This window comes from Rana temporaria, chromosome 6 (assembly GCF_905171775.1).
Source record: "Rana temporaria chromosome 6, aRanTem1.1, whole genome shotgun sequence".
Lineage (NCBI taxonomy): Eukaryota > Metazoa > Chordata > Amphibia > Anura > Ranidae > Rana > Rana temporaria.
Window position 1 is genome coordinate 136,418,845 of NC_053494.1, and position 15,059 is coordinate 136,433,903.

The window sequence follows — 15,059 nt, forward strand, 5'->3', positions numbered from 1 at the left end:
TTCTTTCTTCCCCTTCTCCCCACCACAAGCACATTTTTTTCCCCTCTGCCAAAAAAAGCCACATAACTCCGCCTCTCAAACAGCCACATTTTCTCTCCCACCACAGCCACATTTTCTCCCCTCTTCCACCACAGTCTTCTACCCTCTCCCACCACAGCAATATTATTTTCCTTCTCCCACCACAGCCACATTGTCTCCCCACACGCACAGCCACATTCTTCATCCCTCTTTCACCAGTCACATCTTCTCACCTCCCCCACCACGTCTACATTATTGCCCCCCATCCCATCACAGCCATATTGTTCTCCCCTCCTTTCACCACAGCCACATCTTCTTCCCCTCCTACTACAGCCACATCTCCCACCACAGCCACATTCTTCTAGCCTTTACACCACAGCCACATTTTCTTTCCCTACTTGTTCTTTCACTGTGCAACAGCGGGTCACTCAAACTCAAGGCTGGCGGCCTGCGATCATGAGACAGATGCAGAACAGCGTGATGCCTATGTAAACAAGGCATTTCCCTGTTCTACCTAGTGACATGACAGGGATCTACTGCTCCCTGTCATTGGGAGCAGTGATCACTGTCATGTCAGTAGTAGCCCATCCCCCCCACAGTTAGAATCACTCCCTAGGACACACTAAAAGTGGATGCAAACTCACTCTCATCCTTTTGAAACTACTGCCATAGTGGTGATCAATAGGGATATAAATGCCTCCTGCATGTATCCTTACCTGTCAAATGTCTCCCCTCTGTCTGTTATGAGACCTGAAAAACTGCAGATTCTGTCTGTTGTCTGGAGCTTGGTGGGAAGAGTCGTGATGTCAGTAGACTCCCTGCCCACCTCTACACTCCCTTTGGCAACATGCATTTTTTCCTGTGTATTCCTTACACTGAATTCTGCTATGATCACTAACATCCTGTCAAAATCTAGGAAAGTAACCACATGACTTCAGAAAAGGTGTGGGGGTGGGAATTAAAAAATAATGCCTGTCTCAGGCTAGTGCATGACATATGTAAATAACCTGTCATTCACAGCAAGTGGGAAGAACGGACAAAAGTTTTCTCCTCTTTGTCCATTTATCTCTCTGAAAAAATAAGAGGATTGCTCAGAGCTGGATTAACTCTTTGTGGCAAGACTGGGCACAGATGATAGGAAATCTTATACTATACATTGTGACATCATAAAAAAAACCCTTCCCTGCCAGTGTTATTTATACAGTTATCAGTGGCTATTTATAGCATTGATTGATATGGTCCCAAAATAGTGTCAAAAGTGTCAGATGTGCCCGCCATAATGTCGCAGTCACGATAAATATCACAGATCGCCACCATTACTAGTAAAAAAATAATATTAATAAAAATGCCATAAATCAATCCCCTATTCTGTAGAAGCTTTAACTTTTGTGTAAACCAATCAATATACGCTTATTGCGATTTTTCATTTTCCAAAAATATGTAGAAGAATATATATCGGCCTAAACTGAGGAAAAACATTTTTTTATATATATTTTTTGGGGATATTTATTGGCGCAAAAAAGAAAAAACATATAGGGGCAGATCCACAAAAGTATTACGCCGGCGTATCTCTTGATATGCCGCATAATTTCAAATTTTGCGCGTCGTATCTTTGTTTTGCATCTTCAAAACAAGATACAACGGCATCTCGGCTAGATCCGACAGGCGTATGTCTTAGTACGCCGTCGGATCTAAGCTGCAATTTTTCGACGGCCGCTAGGTGGCGTTTCCGTCGAATTCCGCGTTGAGTATGCAAATTAGCTAGTTACGGCGATCCACGAACGTACGTCCGGCCGGCGCATTTTTTTACGTCGTTTGCGTCCGGCTTTTTTCGTTCACGCGTAGAAATTTGAAATTTTTACGTCGTTTGCGTAAGTCGTTCGCGAATAGGGATTTGCGTAGAATGACGTCACCGTCGGAAGCATTGGCTTGTTCCGGGTTAATTTCGAACATGCGCACTGGGATACCAGTGCATGCGCCGTTAAAAAAAAACGTTGTTTACGTCGGGTCACAACGTATTTACATAAAACACGCCCCCATCACAGAGATTTGAATGGCGCGCCATCACGCCGCCAAAGATACACTATGCCAAAGGACGTCAATTTTGTTTGGATATAACGTCGCACGACTGCGCAAATGTCAACTAAAGCGACGCAGTGCCGAATCACAAAAAATGCTCTGGTCAGGAAGGGTGTAAATTCTTTCGGGGCTAAAGTGGTTAATAGCCTTAATCGCAGACTGTTAATAAAATGTATAGCTTTTGTAACAATCACATTAAATATGCTATTGAAAAATGTTCTGTTTTGGGGGTATAAATATGAAAATATGTTTAAATCAATGGTACTGTGTAAGGCTGGGTTCACACTACGGTTTTCCCGTCCGTCAGCCGCATACGATTTCAGTATTGAAAACGTACGGGCCCGGACGGGAAAACGTATAGATAGAGAATGCATTGCAAATCGTATGCACTCAGATGCTTCTGGGTGCGTACGATTTGCTAGCAAAACGTTTTTTAAACGTACGCAAAACCATGTTGAACCACGGTTTTGAGGTCGTTTTTAAAACAGTATGGCAAACGCATACGTTTTCCTTTAACATTAATGTCAATGGAAAACGCACATGTGTGCGGTTCCATACGTTCCCGTCCGTTTCAGCCGCATACGGTTTTTCATATAAATCGTATGCGGCTGACGGACGGGAAAACCGTAGTGTGAACCCAGCCTTAAGCTTCCTTATAGTGGTTGTAAGCACACTTTTTGGACTTCTACCTATAGGTAAGCTTAGAATAAGGCTTACCTATTGGTAGTGGAAATATCTCCTAAACGTGCGCTGTTTAGGAGATATTTCACTTGTAGTCCGCCAAAAATCCCAACGGTGCATGCGCGGGGAAGAAACTAAACTAAGTGCTGTTTTTTCCCTAGCCTGTGCTGTTAATCACAGCTCCCATGCGCATGCGCGGGACTGACGTCATGCGGCTCCGGGGGAATCAGAGATCTGGAGTCCGTGGCCCGGAAGGAAAAGGGGCCAGAAGATGGACGCTGCCTACACTGGGGACATCGCTGGATTCTTTTGCAGGTAAGTGGCACATAATGGGCTAGTATGTGATGCATACTAGCCCATTATGCTTTTCATTTGCAGGCTTTGCTGCGAGAAAAAGAGGAAGTAAAACCCATCAGGAGATGTGTAGTGAAAGGTATACTTTTTGGCTATACCTCTATGGCTCACAGGAGTGCAGTTAGGTTGATGTCACAGGCCAGTCCATGCTCTGAAAAGATCCCAACCATAGGCAGCTGGCTCAGCCTCTCAACGAACCACTGAGAGCCCGAGCCAGCTACTCCTGCCCCCTTCACAGCCCAGAACTCCAATGAGTGCTGGAGGGCCAGAGCAGAGAACCTGTGATTGATTTTTACTGGCTCTCTGCAGGCTGAAGACCAAGAGCTAAGCAATCAGCGGTGTTTGATCGCTCAGTACTCGGTCTTAGAGGCGGCAGGGGGCAGCTACAGCTGGGATTAATGCTTTAGCCATCTATGTAAGTGCGATTGTTTATTTTTTTCTAATCCCATACTTCACTTTTAAGTTATTTACTGTATGGTTATTTATAGTTGGGGGGTTTTTTTGTGCTCAAAGTGGGTCATCTGAAGTCTGCCTGCTGCTGACCTTTCAACTGACCAACTTCACACTGTCTTCTAGCTCCAGTGTATAACAATGTCAAATTAAAAAGTCCTGTAATTGTTTTGTTATTTGATGGTGTTGTGCATTTTAGGGGCTGGGAAACACAGTGGATGGTCAGGTTATTAACAGAACACTTTCAGGTTACTTTTGACCCCTGAAACTCAAGCTGGTGTGAGGGGGCAGGGGTCTGTAAAGATAAATCACGCTAAATAAAAGGGCAAATAATTGTTCATAAATCATTTCTGCATAATAACAATTTTAGCCAATTTTTGCATAATTCCGGTTATTAGTTCCCCTTACCATAGGAATATTAGCATTTTAATTCGCATATAGACAGGGGCGGACTGACAACTCATGGGGCCCCCCGGCAATAGAAGATTATGGGGCCCCCGGGCAATAGAAGATTATGGGGCCCCTGGGCAATAGAAGATTATGGGGCCCCTCTGGCTTACAGATGGCCACCACGCCAGGAGGTAGTGCAGAGGCAGGGCAGCTAAAATCTTGGGATCTTCACATTAAAAGCATGTCAGTTTCGGACATATCAGGGACAGATCTAAAAAAAACACAGATTTTTACATACTGTCCCTGGTTTTACTGAGCCTGGCAACCCTGATGGGGCCCCCTAGTGGCATGGGGCCCTCGGGCAGTGCCCGATTGACTCAATGGTCAGTCCGCCCCTGCATATAGATAATCAACACATTATCATAACAAGGAACTCCATTTACTGAATCCTGCTTTAAAAAGAGGCATCTATTAACTAAAAGAGAGTCATTTGAAATGTTTACTCACCAGCTTCTTACACCAAGCGCAGTGCGCACCAGATTGGATACATTCCTGGCAGTTGTTTGCTCTAGTCTTAGTGCATACTTGTGCATGGGCTAGAACACAAAGTCAATGCATAAGCATTAGTTTTTATAGACTCATTAACGGGTATACACTTTCTATATATGGAGACTTGAGAGAATAATGTAATTCAATAAAAAATACAAGATCTGGTGGTACTTTGCTTTCTAAAAACCATACACTTTCCAAATGTATTTTTTCCTTTAACATGAATCTAGATGTTTGTCAGAATCAGCGTCTAAGGTGACCAGACACATAGCTACACAAGGGAACTGAGACCAAACAAAGGATATATATATATATATATATATATATATATATATATATATATATATATATATATATATATATATATATATATATATATATATATATATATATATATATTAAAGTGAAATGTATTTACAGTGAGAAATAGCAAACAATGAACACAGCAAACACAGCACCCGGTAAACATGAACTACCCCAAAGAGAACCAAAAACCCTGCTAACAAGAGCTGTTAAACCTGAACAACTAAATCATACCTCCCAACTGTCCCTGATGTTGAGGGACTGTCCGTGATTTCGAGTGACTGTCCCTGATTTGAAGAAATGTCCCTCTGTCCCTCATTCTCCTCATTTGTCCTTCATTTTTGTCTGATCTATATAGATGTATATAAAATTCACTTTTTATCTATCAAAAAGTGTTTCCCAGAGCTAAACCTTTCATCTGGTTTCTAAATGGTTGCATTTGTAAATTCCAAAAGCCAATATAAAGGAATAGTAGTGGTAAAAAAAAGCACTTGTGGGTTTAACCAATCTTATTTTTTTTGTACAATTCTCTTTTAACCAGTTCCCGACCCCCGCATGTACATATACGTCCACAATATGGCACGTACAGGCACATGGGCGTACATGTACGTCCTCGCCTATTAGCGGGTGGGGGGTCCGATCGGGACCCCCCCCCTGCTACATGCGGAGGTCGGGTCCGCTCGGGGAGCGATCCGGGACCACGGCGCGGCTATTTGTTTATAGCCGCTCCGTCGCGATCGCTCCCCGGAGCTGAAGAACGGGGAGAGCCGTGTGTAAACACGGCTTCCCCGTGCTTCACTGTGTCGGCGCATCGATCGCGTCATTCCCTTTATAGGGAAGACACGATCGATGACGTCATTCCTACAGCCACACCCCCCTACAGTTGTAAACACATACTAGGTGCACCCTAACTCCTACAGCGCCACCTGTGGTTAACTCCCAAACTGCAACTGTCATTTTCACAATAAAGAATGCAATTTAAATGCATTTTTTGCTGTGAAAATGACAATGGTCCCAAAAATGTGTCAAAATTGTCCTAAGTGTCCGCCATAATGTCGCAGTCACGAAAAAAATTGCTGATCGCCGCCATTAGTAGTAAAAAAAAAAAAAATTAATAAAAATGCAATAAAACTATCCCCTATTTTGTAAACGCTATAAATTTTGCGCAAACCAATCGATAAACGCTTATTGCGATTTTTTTTACTAAAAATAGGTAGAAGAATACGTATCGGCCTAAACTGAGGAAAAAAAATGTTTTTATATATGTTTTTGGGGGATATTTATTACAGCAAAAAGTAAAAATATTGCATTTTTTTCAAAATTGTCGCTCTATTTTTGTTTATAGCGCAAAAACTAAAAACCGCAGATGTGATCAAATACCACCAAAAGAAAGCTCTATTTGTGGGGGAAAAAGGACGCCAATTTTGTTTGGGAGCCACGTCGCACGACCGCGCAATTGTCTGTTAAAGCGACGCAGTCCCGAACTGTAAAAAACACCTTGGGTCTTTAGGCTGCATATTGGTCCGGGGCTTAACTGGTTAAGGGGGTGTGGCAAGGAGTGTGTCCTATGCCTACATACTTTTGCTGATAGGTGTCCCTCATTCCCATCTCAGAAAGTTGGGAGGTATGACTAAATACATACATATACAAACCAAGCTAGGGACAAGGGTTGCAAGGATTGGGGGGGGGGGGGTAACGGCTGGGGACAGAACAGAGGAAGACAGGAGCAAGGCACAGGGGTGCAGACTGGACAGGATATGCAGCAAGGCAGGGACTAAAATTGTGATACACCGGGGGAAGGGAGGAGAAGCCTTAAGTAGCCCCCAGGCAGCTGAACACTAATTAGCCCGATTACAATAGCCTGCTGGGTCCTGGGAGACACCTGCTGGTGGACACTGGAACTGCAGCAAACAGCCCAGAGCAGGATAGTGCCACCAGCAGGTGAACTTAATCCTAACAATGTCCTCCTATAGTGTGAGATCGGTTATTTTGCCTTTGACCAACTCAAATTTTTTATATCCCACTTTAAGCGTATCTGTGGTCAAAATGTAAAATCATGTACTCCTTTCCACATTGTATTTCAGATATTTCTAGTCTACTCCTAATAATCAAACAAGATTTTTGTATTTATTTTTTAATGTTCAATAGGTCTTTGTTAAATTTTAAAGTATGAACAGAGAGTAAGCAAGAGGTAGTTGGGTCCCATGCAGACCAAAAGTAACAATAATATAACATAGTAACTGGATTGCAAGGCTAGATTACGTAAGTACAACATAGGTCTTGCTGAAACGCATTGGGACCAAATTGTAAAAACATCAAGATCAATATTTGGGATAGGAGGGAGCAGATAGAGTGTGGGGGGGGGTATAGGAGGTGTGGGGTAGGGGGCGAGTTAGAGGATGGAGTTATTGAGCTGGGCTGGGATGGGGTAGAAGAAGGAAACCAGGAGAAAGGAATGAAATAAAAGGGAACGGGCTGAGCAGCTATGCCACTTCCTGGGGACCCTGACACCCCCCCACCCCGCGACGGATCAACCTCTCACGATACTAGAGGAGTGGTGCACTGAGACGGGGATCCTGCCACATGCACTGTCCCTTGCACACGAACAGGTGATTTTGCCGAAAGAAGATTACCGCCTCCCATGCTTTGCGGATTGGGAACGTGCGCTTAACTGTACATTCTCCGAAAAGAAAAGAGAAAAAATTCTGTCTCATACACATAAGTCTTCTATATGCACCAGAGTACATGAGACTAATTACAAGATCTTAACCGGGTGGTATAGAACCCCAGACCTGCTACACAAAATCTTCCCTGCGACATCGGACAGATGTTGGCGTTGCATGGAAGAAAAGGGCACACTGTTGCACGTCTTTTGGTCCTGCCCACGCCTCCAACACTTCTGGAGCGAGGTGCGACGGATTACGCAGCAGTTCTCAGACCGTGAGATCCCGAATGATCCAGCATTCTTCCTTCTCCACGCGACTGACGCCCCAACGCGGGTGTACAAGAAATCAATTGTTCGTCATCTGTTAGACGCTGCCAAGGCCTGCATTCCAGTCCGCTGGAAATCGCCTCTCCCGCCGACTATAGCCATGTGGCTGCGGAGAATAGACGAGATCAATAAGATGGAGGATCTTATCCTTACGAGTCAGGATAGGCAAGAAGCCTACACAAACACCTGGCGTATCTGGAATATCTTCTCCTACTCCGAGGAAGGTATTGCCCTAAGAGGTGAGAACGCCTCGACCTGAACTCTTTTGATTTCGTCTGTAACAGGTTCTCCACAGGAGCCTTAGGCGGAGGCGCATTAGTGATGGCCCTGATGATAGCGAACGAGACGCGCTGTCCATGTTCACGACCCCCCCCACAATACCTAACCCCCCCACCCCCTCCCGCTCCCCCGTTTACCTTTACTCCTCTTTTCCTCCTCTCTCTCTCTATCTATACACTCTGAGAGAGTGCTCGCTCTCTATCTTTGTCTACACCTTTCTCTTTATACTCCTATTTCCTACGCAAATATGGAAAGTAAGGGAGACGGGACCATGGGACCCTGGCGGTTGGTAAGACATTGGAGGTGCGTGTTGAGAACCACGAGCAGACGAAGGGAAAAACTGGAAGAGGTGACCTTGACGCCATGAGGCGAGCAATTATGTCCCTATACAGATGGTTGGCTAAATGATCCCGTTGTTGTGAAGGATAATGTTGCTCTGTAATGTATACACTGCCCCGTCTTTAATTCTGTGTTCTGCCTTTTGTTGTTTTGTTTTATCCTACTTATCTTGCAGATGACTGTAATGCCGCGGAGGTTCCCGTGGACCCCCCTTTTCCCTGTTTATAAATAAAAAAAATAAAAAAAAGGGAAAGAACAAAGGAAAGAAGAAGGTAGGAAGAGAGCCGTGAGAAAATAAGGCACTGTCATTAGGAAGCATAACATCATGGAGGGAGAGATGAGACATATAAACAACATTCGGTTACAGTACACATAGGGTGGGAAAGTAATGAAGACCATATAGGCGAAAAGTGTTTCAATTGTAAATTCTTGCGAGCGATTAGTTGCTCCATGTCACATTGAAGAATCAGGTCTAGGATGGTATTAGCAATAGTAGGAGGTGAGAATGTACACCATAATCTTGTGATGTTCAGCTTAGCAGCTAACAGTAGGTGGATAATTTACGGATTTGGAGCTGGGTGGTAAATTTCCTATACCAATATGTAACAGATTTTTTTTTTAAATAACAAACATGTTTTACTTACCTGCTCTGTGCAGTAGTTTTGCACAGAACAGCCCCGCACTTCTTTCTCTCAGGTCCCCCATCAGATCTCCTGTGTCAGGGAATTACCTCTCAATCCCGGAGTGCCACCATTCGGTTAAGACAACAGAGCTTGCCTGTAATTGTGCGCGCGCATGCGCCAACGGTGCGTGCACAACGGGTATGTGTGCGTCGGGAGAGCGAGCGTGCACGCTAATGCGGCTTGGCGAAAAAATCACCTTTAAAAGCCCACTAGCTCCTCCAGCACATTGCTGTCTGATCTGTAGCTTATGAGTTATAACCTGTATCTGAACCTGATTGCCTGTTATCCTTCTGACCCTGCTTGTCTGACCATCCGTATCTCTCCCACCCCTGATCTTTGGCTTACCATTGACCCTGCTCCTCTGGTTGCTCCACCGTTGCCAGACCCTCCTGCCTGTACCTGTGACTACGCTCCAGCCTTCTGAACCTGTTACCTGATTACCCGTTGCCACCCGGCTTGTCTGACTCTGTTATTCCCTGTTATCTGCTAACCGGCTTACCTTATCAGCCTGCTGCCGCTGTACCTGCACCTTCAGCTGGGGTCGCTGACCCACTTCCTCCGCTCCAGTGGTCTCCAGTTCACCAATCCAGAAGGGATCAGCATCCTGCATCTACCACCACGCTACTCCGGCACTCCTACCCCGCTGCGCTCCTGAGCCCGCTGTTCCAATCCCAGCGGCTCGCGAGCCGGAGTTGTAAGAGAGGCCTTCTCCTGCGCCTAGGCTCTGGCTACCAGGTACGTTGTACATAACATCCTGGACCCTCCCTCTTGCCGAGTGCCCCCATAGCAAGCAGCTTGCTATGGGGGCACCTGAGCAGGCTCGCTCCCAAGCTGTGTCCATTCACACATGGAGCGCGGGTCAGCCCCGCCTCCACTTACTCCTCATTGGCTCACTGGCTGTGATTGACAGTAGGCAGAGCCAATGGCTCCTGCTGCTGTCTCAGCCACTGAGAAAGAAGAGACTCGGTAGAACCACTGTTCTCGTGCACATCACTGGATCAAGATGGGCTCAGGAAGGTATTAGGGGGTGCTGCTGAACACAGAAGGTTTTTTACCTTCATGCGTAGTATACACAAAGGTAAAAAAATAAAATAAGCCTTTACAACCATTTTAAATCTGTGATACCTATTTACTATGTCCTGTGTGTAGGTAGAGCTGTGTCACACATTTTACAGAGCCTGCCTTCTAAACTACAGAGGTGCTGAGAGGAGTTTCAGAAGGTGGAGTCAGTACAGGAATTACTGCTTGCATACACTAAGGTACTATGGGATATGCAGTCCTTAGAAATTCAAAGTATTTTTTTTAGTAAGCTTACAGTGAGTACACCCCTCACATTTTTGTAAATATTTTATTATATCTTTTCATGTGACAACACTGAAGAAATTACACTTTGCTACAATGTAAAGTAATGAGTGTACAGCTTGTATAACAGTGTAAATTTGCTGTCCCCTCAAAATAACTCAACACACAGCCATTAATGTCTAAACCACTGGCAACAAAAGCGAGTACACCCATAACTGAAAATGTCAAAATTTGGCCCAAAGTGTCACTATTTTGTGTGGCCATCATGATACACTTTCTGCAGCGCTACAGTATGCATACATTGTACATGTACATCAGTCTTGCCCTCAAGGAGCTTACATTCTAAGGTCCTTAATTTACATTCATAGATACTAGGGTCAATTAACCTAGCAGCGTGTCTTTGGCGTGTGGGAGGAAACCGGAGTACCCAGAGCAAACCCAAGCTGATTTGATAAACATCTGGGCAACTACTACGGGCCTTAAATATCAGGAGCACCTTTTTTTGTTCTACGGGTCATGTATTTTCAAAAAACATATGGTTTGTGTGTGTGTGTGTGTGTGGGTTGGTCTTTCTGAAAAGCTGTAAGTAAAGCTGTAAGTAAAAAATTATAACCTTCAGATTGTTATACTACATTACTTATTTATATACGCCTTAGTTTTTCACCGTTGTACAAAAAAGGTGCAATTTAAAACTTACAACTATTTGTTAATTATTAACTCAATATATGTTTAGATTTTATGTTTACTAGGAATTTAGACACAATTTTGTGTTTGTGTCTGCTTACAATAATTTTTGTGTATTTTTAGTAAAAAATATTTGTTTTGATAAACAAATGTAAAATCCTAACTCCTTCACTTTATATATGTAATTTTTGTATTAAATGATCCTTTGTCCTGATGTTTATGTGTGTCTATGAGACTGTCAGGCCGCGCACACACGACCAAACCGATGAAAACGGACCGAAGTCCAGTTTCATCGGTCCAAACCGACCGTGTGTACGGCCCATCAGACTTTTGTCCTTCAGACCAAAGTTTTAGAACTTGCTTTAAAATCGAACCGATGGACAGCTGACCATCGGTCAAAACCGATTGTTAGTACACAAAAGCATCGGTTCAAAACCCGCGCATGCTCAGAATCAAGTGGACGCATGCTTGGAAGCATTGAACTTCTTTTTTTCAGCACGTTGTGTGTTTTACGTCACCGCATTCTGACCCGATCGGTTTTTGAACTGATGGTGTGTACTCACATCAGACCATCAGTCTGCTTCAGCGGTGAACCGATGAAAACGGTCCGTCGGACCATTCTCATCGGATGGACCGGTCGTGTGTACGCGGCCTCAGTTGTGATAAAGTAATAAGGAGTACTTTGTTGGTACAAGCACTGTGGAATATGTGTAGAGTATATACGGGGACTAAGCTCAGATTCTGTTTAATCATTCCCGTTTAAGTCACTACCACTGTGCAACCTGACCATGACCACTATTACATGCGCCATTGGACTTGTTTTTTTCTCAGTCCTAGGGTTCCTCAAGTCTTTCATAATCCTCTTCATGCTCACATTTTGTCATAGTGTTGAGCGGAATACGCCATATTCGATTTCGCGATATATCACGAATATATAGCCGAATATTCGTGAAATATTCGCTAAAATCGAATATTCGTGATATTTTATAAAAAAAAAATTTTTGCGAAATTTCGCTAATGCGAATGCGAAATTGATTGCGAAATTTTGACAACTGTGGTAGGAGAACTCTGATTGGCTCTGATGCAAAAGAAGGGCGGAGAAAGTATTCGCGAATATTCGGAAATCGAATATTGGTGATATTTTATCGAAATTTCGCTAATGCGAATGCGAAATTGATTGCGAGATTTTGACAACTCTGATTGGCTCTGATGCAAAAGAAGGGCGGAGAAAGTATTCGCGAATATTCGGAAATCGAATATTGGTGATATTTTATCGAAATTTCGCTAATGCGAATGCGAAATTGATTGCGAGATTTTGACAACTCTGATTGGCTCTGATGCAAAAGAAGGGCGGAGAAGGTATTCGCGAATATTCGGAAATCGAATATTGGTGATATTTTATCGAAATTTCGCTAATGCGAATGCGAAATTGATTGCGAGATTTTGACAACTGTGGTAGGAGAACTCTGATTGGCTCTGATGCAAAAGAAGGGCGGAGAAAGTATTCGCGAATATTCGGAAATCGAATATTCGCGATTGCGAATATTCGGCAACATAAAAGGATCGCCTCAGCTTAGCTACTCGGCCCAGGGTCTCTAATCATACCAGCAATGCTTTTAGACGTCGATAGGATGTGATCTGTTTTAAAAATAAATTTGAAAAAATTCGAATATTCGGAATAGCGAATATTGGCCGCGAAATTCGAGTTATTCGCGAATATTCGAATATGCCATATTCGTAACGAATATTCGCAATGCGAATATTCGTGAGCAACACTATTTTGTCACACTGTTTTGACTTTTTCCTTATAAAGCCAAGCAGATTACTTTATAGGCATTATATCAATGCCTATTATAGGCATTGATAATTTTAACATGTTCTTTTGTGAGGGATTGGCAACTCTGTTGGGAAGGTGCTGAGTAAAAGCATTCTCTGGATTAAGGTTAAAAGCCTTCTGCATGCAACTTCCCTCCAAGCTCCCCCCCCCTTCAATGTCCATCCAGTGATGTGCACAAGAGCAGCAGCTCTTTTGGCTTCCTCCGTCTTTAATGGCTCAGAGACAACATCTCCTGCTACTGGCAATTACAGCCAGTTAAGAAGGAGGGGGCACCACTCGGTGTGGGTGACAGGAGCGCCAGTGGAGAACCCTAGAAGAGGTGGATCAAGGCTGTAAGGATAACATGTTTGTTAAGTTGATTTTAAAAAGTTGTAGCATTTACAAGCCTAATGCCGCATACAGACGGTCGTTTTTTGTGATGATAAAAAACGACGTTTTAAATCATGAAATAAAACGACGTTTTTGAAACATCATTTTCAAAAACGATGTTGCCTACACACCATCGTTTTTTCACAATGCTCTAGCAAAGCGAGGTTACGTTTCACCACTTTTTTCCATTGAAGCTCACTTCATAACTAACTTCTGGGCATGCGCGGGTTTAAAAACGTCGTTTTATACGTCGTTTTTTGCTACACACGGTCAATTTCTGTGAAACAAAAACGACGTTTTGAAAAACGACACAAAAAATTCGAGCATGTTCGAATTTTTTTTTGGTCGTTTTTTTGAAGACATAAAACGACGTTTTGCCCACACACGATCATTTTAAATGACGTTTTTTAAAACGTCGTTTTTTTCATCACAAAAAACGACCGTCTGTACGCGGCATAATGCCGCGTACACACGATCATTTTTCGGCATGAAAAAAAACTTTGTTTTTCAGCATGTCCAAAAAACTAAGTTTTTCCAACTTCATCATTAAAAACTACGTTGCCCACACACCATCGTTTTTAAAAAATGATGAAAAAAGTGTGGTAACGTACAACACGTACGACGGCACTCTAAAGGGGAAGTTCTATTCGCCTTTGGGCTGCTTTAGCTGATTCCGTGTTAGTAAAAGACGATTCGCGCTTTTCTGTCTGTTACAGCGTGATGAATGTGCTTACTCCATTATGAATGGTAGTTTTACCTGAACGAGCACTCCCGTCTCATAACTTGCTACTGAGCATGCGCGGGTTTAAAACGTTGTTTTAGCCCACACACGATCATCTTTTACAACCCGAAAAACGACATTTTTTAAAACGACGTTAAAAAATGCAGCATGTTCAAAAAAAATGTTTTCGTTTTTCAGAAGCCGAAAAACGATGTGCAGCCCACACACGATCATTTTAAATGACGTTTTTAAAAACGTTGTTTTTTTTCATGCCGAAAAATTATCGTGTGTACGCGGCATTACATCCACAATTAAATCCACAATTAAATATAAAAAAAATAGTATTTCAGATATAGTAGGTAGTTTCTGCAGCTGTTGTGAAATAGCAGCAGCTATATTTATACCCTAACTAAAGGAATCACAGTGTATAGCTTCACGTTATCCAAACTTAATTACATAGCTAGGTAATAAATTAAAAATTCATATAATAGGGCACTACAGCAAAATCTGTCATAAAGAATGTCTCTAAGAATACTGGAGGTGTAGCACTATGCAGAGATGATTACATATGCATTACCTAACCAGCGCTAGACAAAATTCACTGTAAAATTTACTGTACTTCTAAGCTTGTACTGGCTTGGCAAGGCACGCCTGCTTTTGTCATAAACTTATATTGCCTTCCTTCCAGGGCCGTCTTTAATATGGTTTGGGCCCAGGGCAAACATTTTTTTTGGGCCCCCCTCCAGCTTATTTTGGGCCTGTCTGGTTCACATGTATGTTTTGGCGGTCCTCATTTGTGCAGGTACAGCAGCCCATTGATTTGAATGGGCTGCCATGCCTTTGTTTCCTGCAGAAAAAAGGTGCATTCAGCATTTTAAAAATACAGTTGCCTTGAAATCCATTCTGCTTTTGCACCATGCTACTTACCTGCAGTTCTTGCACACACAAACGCACTGTGTTTTTAAAAGCGTGACCTAAACATCTAAAAATGCAGCAAGTTTGACAGTGCGGGAACTGCAGATAAGTCAC

The 15,059-nt window shown here is 43.2% G+C and overlaps 1 protein-coding gene across 1 annotated transcript in view; it reads right to left on the bottom strand.

Moving 5' to 3' along the window:
• ITGB2 (integrin subunit beta 2) overlaps window positions 1–15,059 on the bottom strand; it is a 107,163-nt gene that overhangs the window by 60,748 nt on the left and 31,356 nt on the right. The window contains exon 3 of the mRNA XM_040357419.1: window positions 4,480–4,568. Coding sequence (XP_040213353.1) covers window positions 4,480–4,568 — 89 coding nt within the window. The remainder of the gene's footprint in view (window positions 1–4,479; window positions 4,569–15,059) is intronic.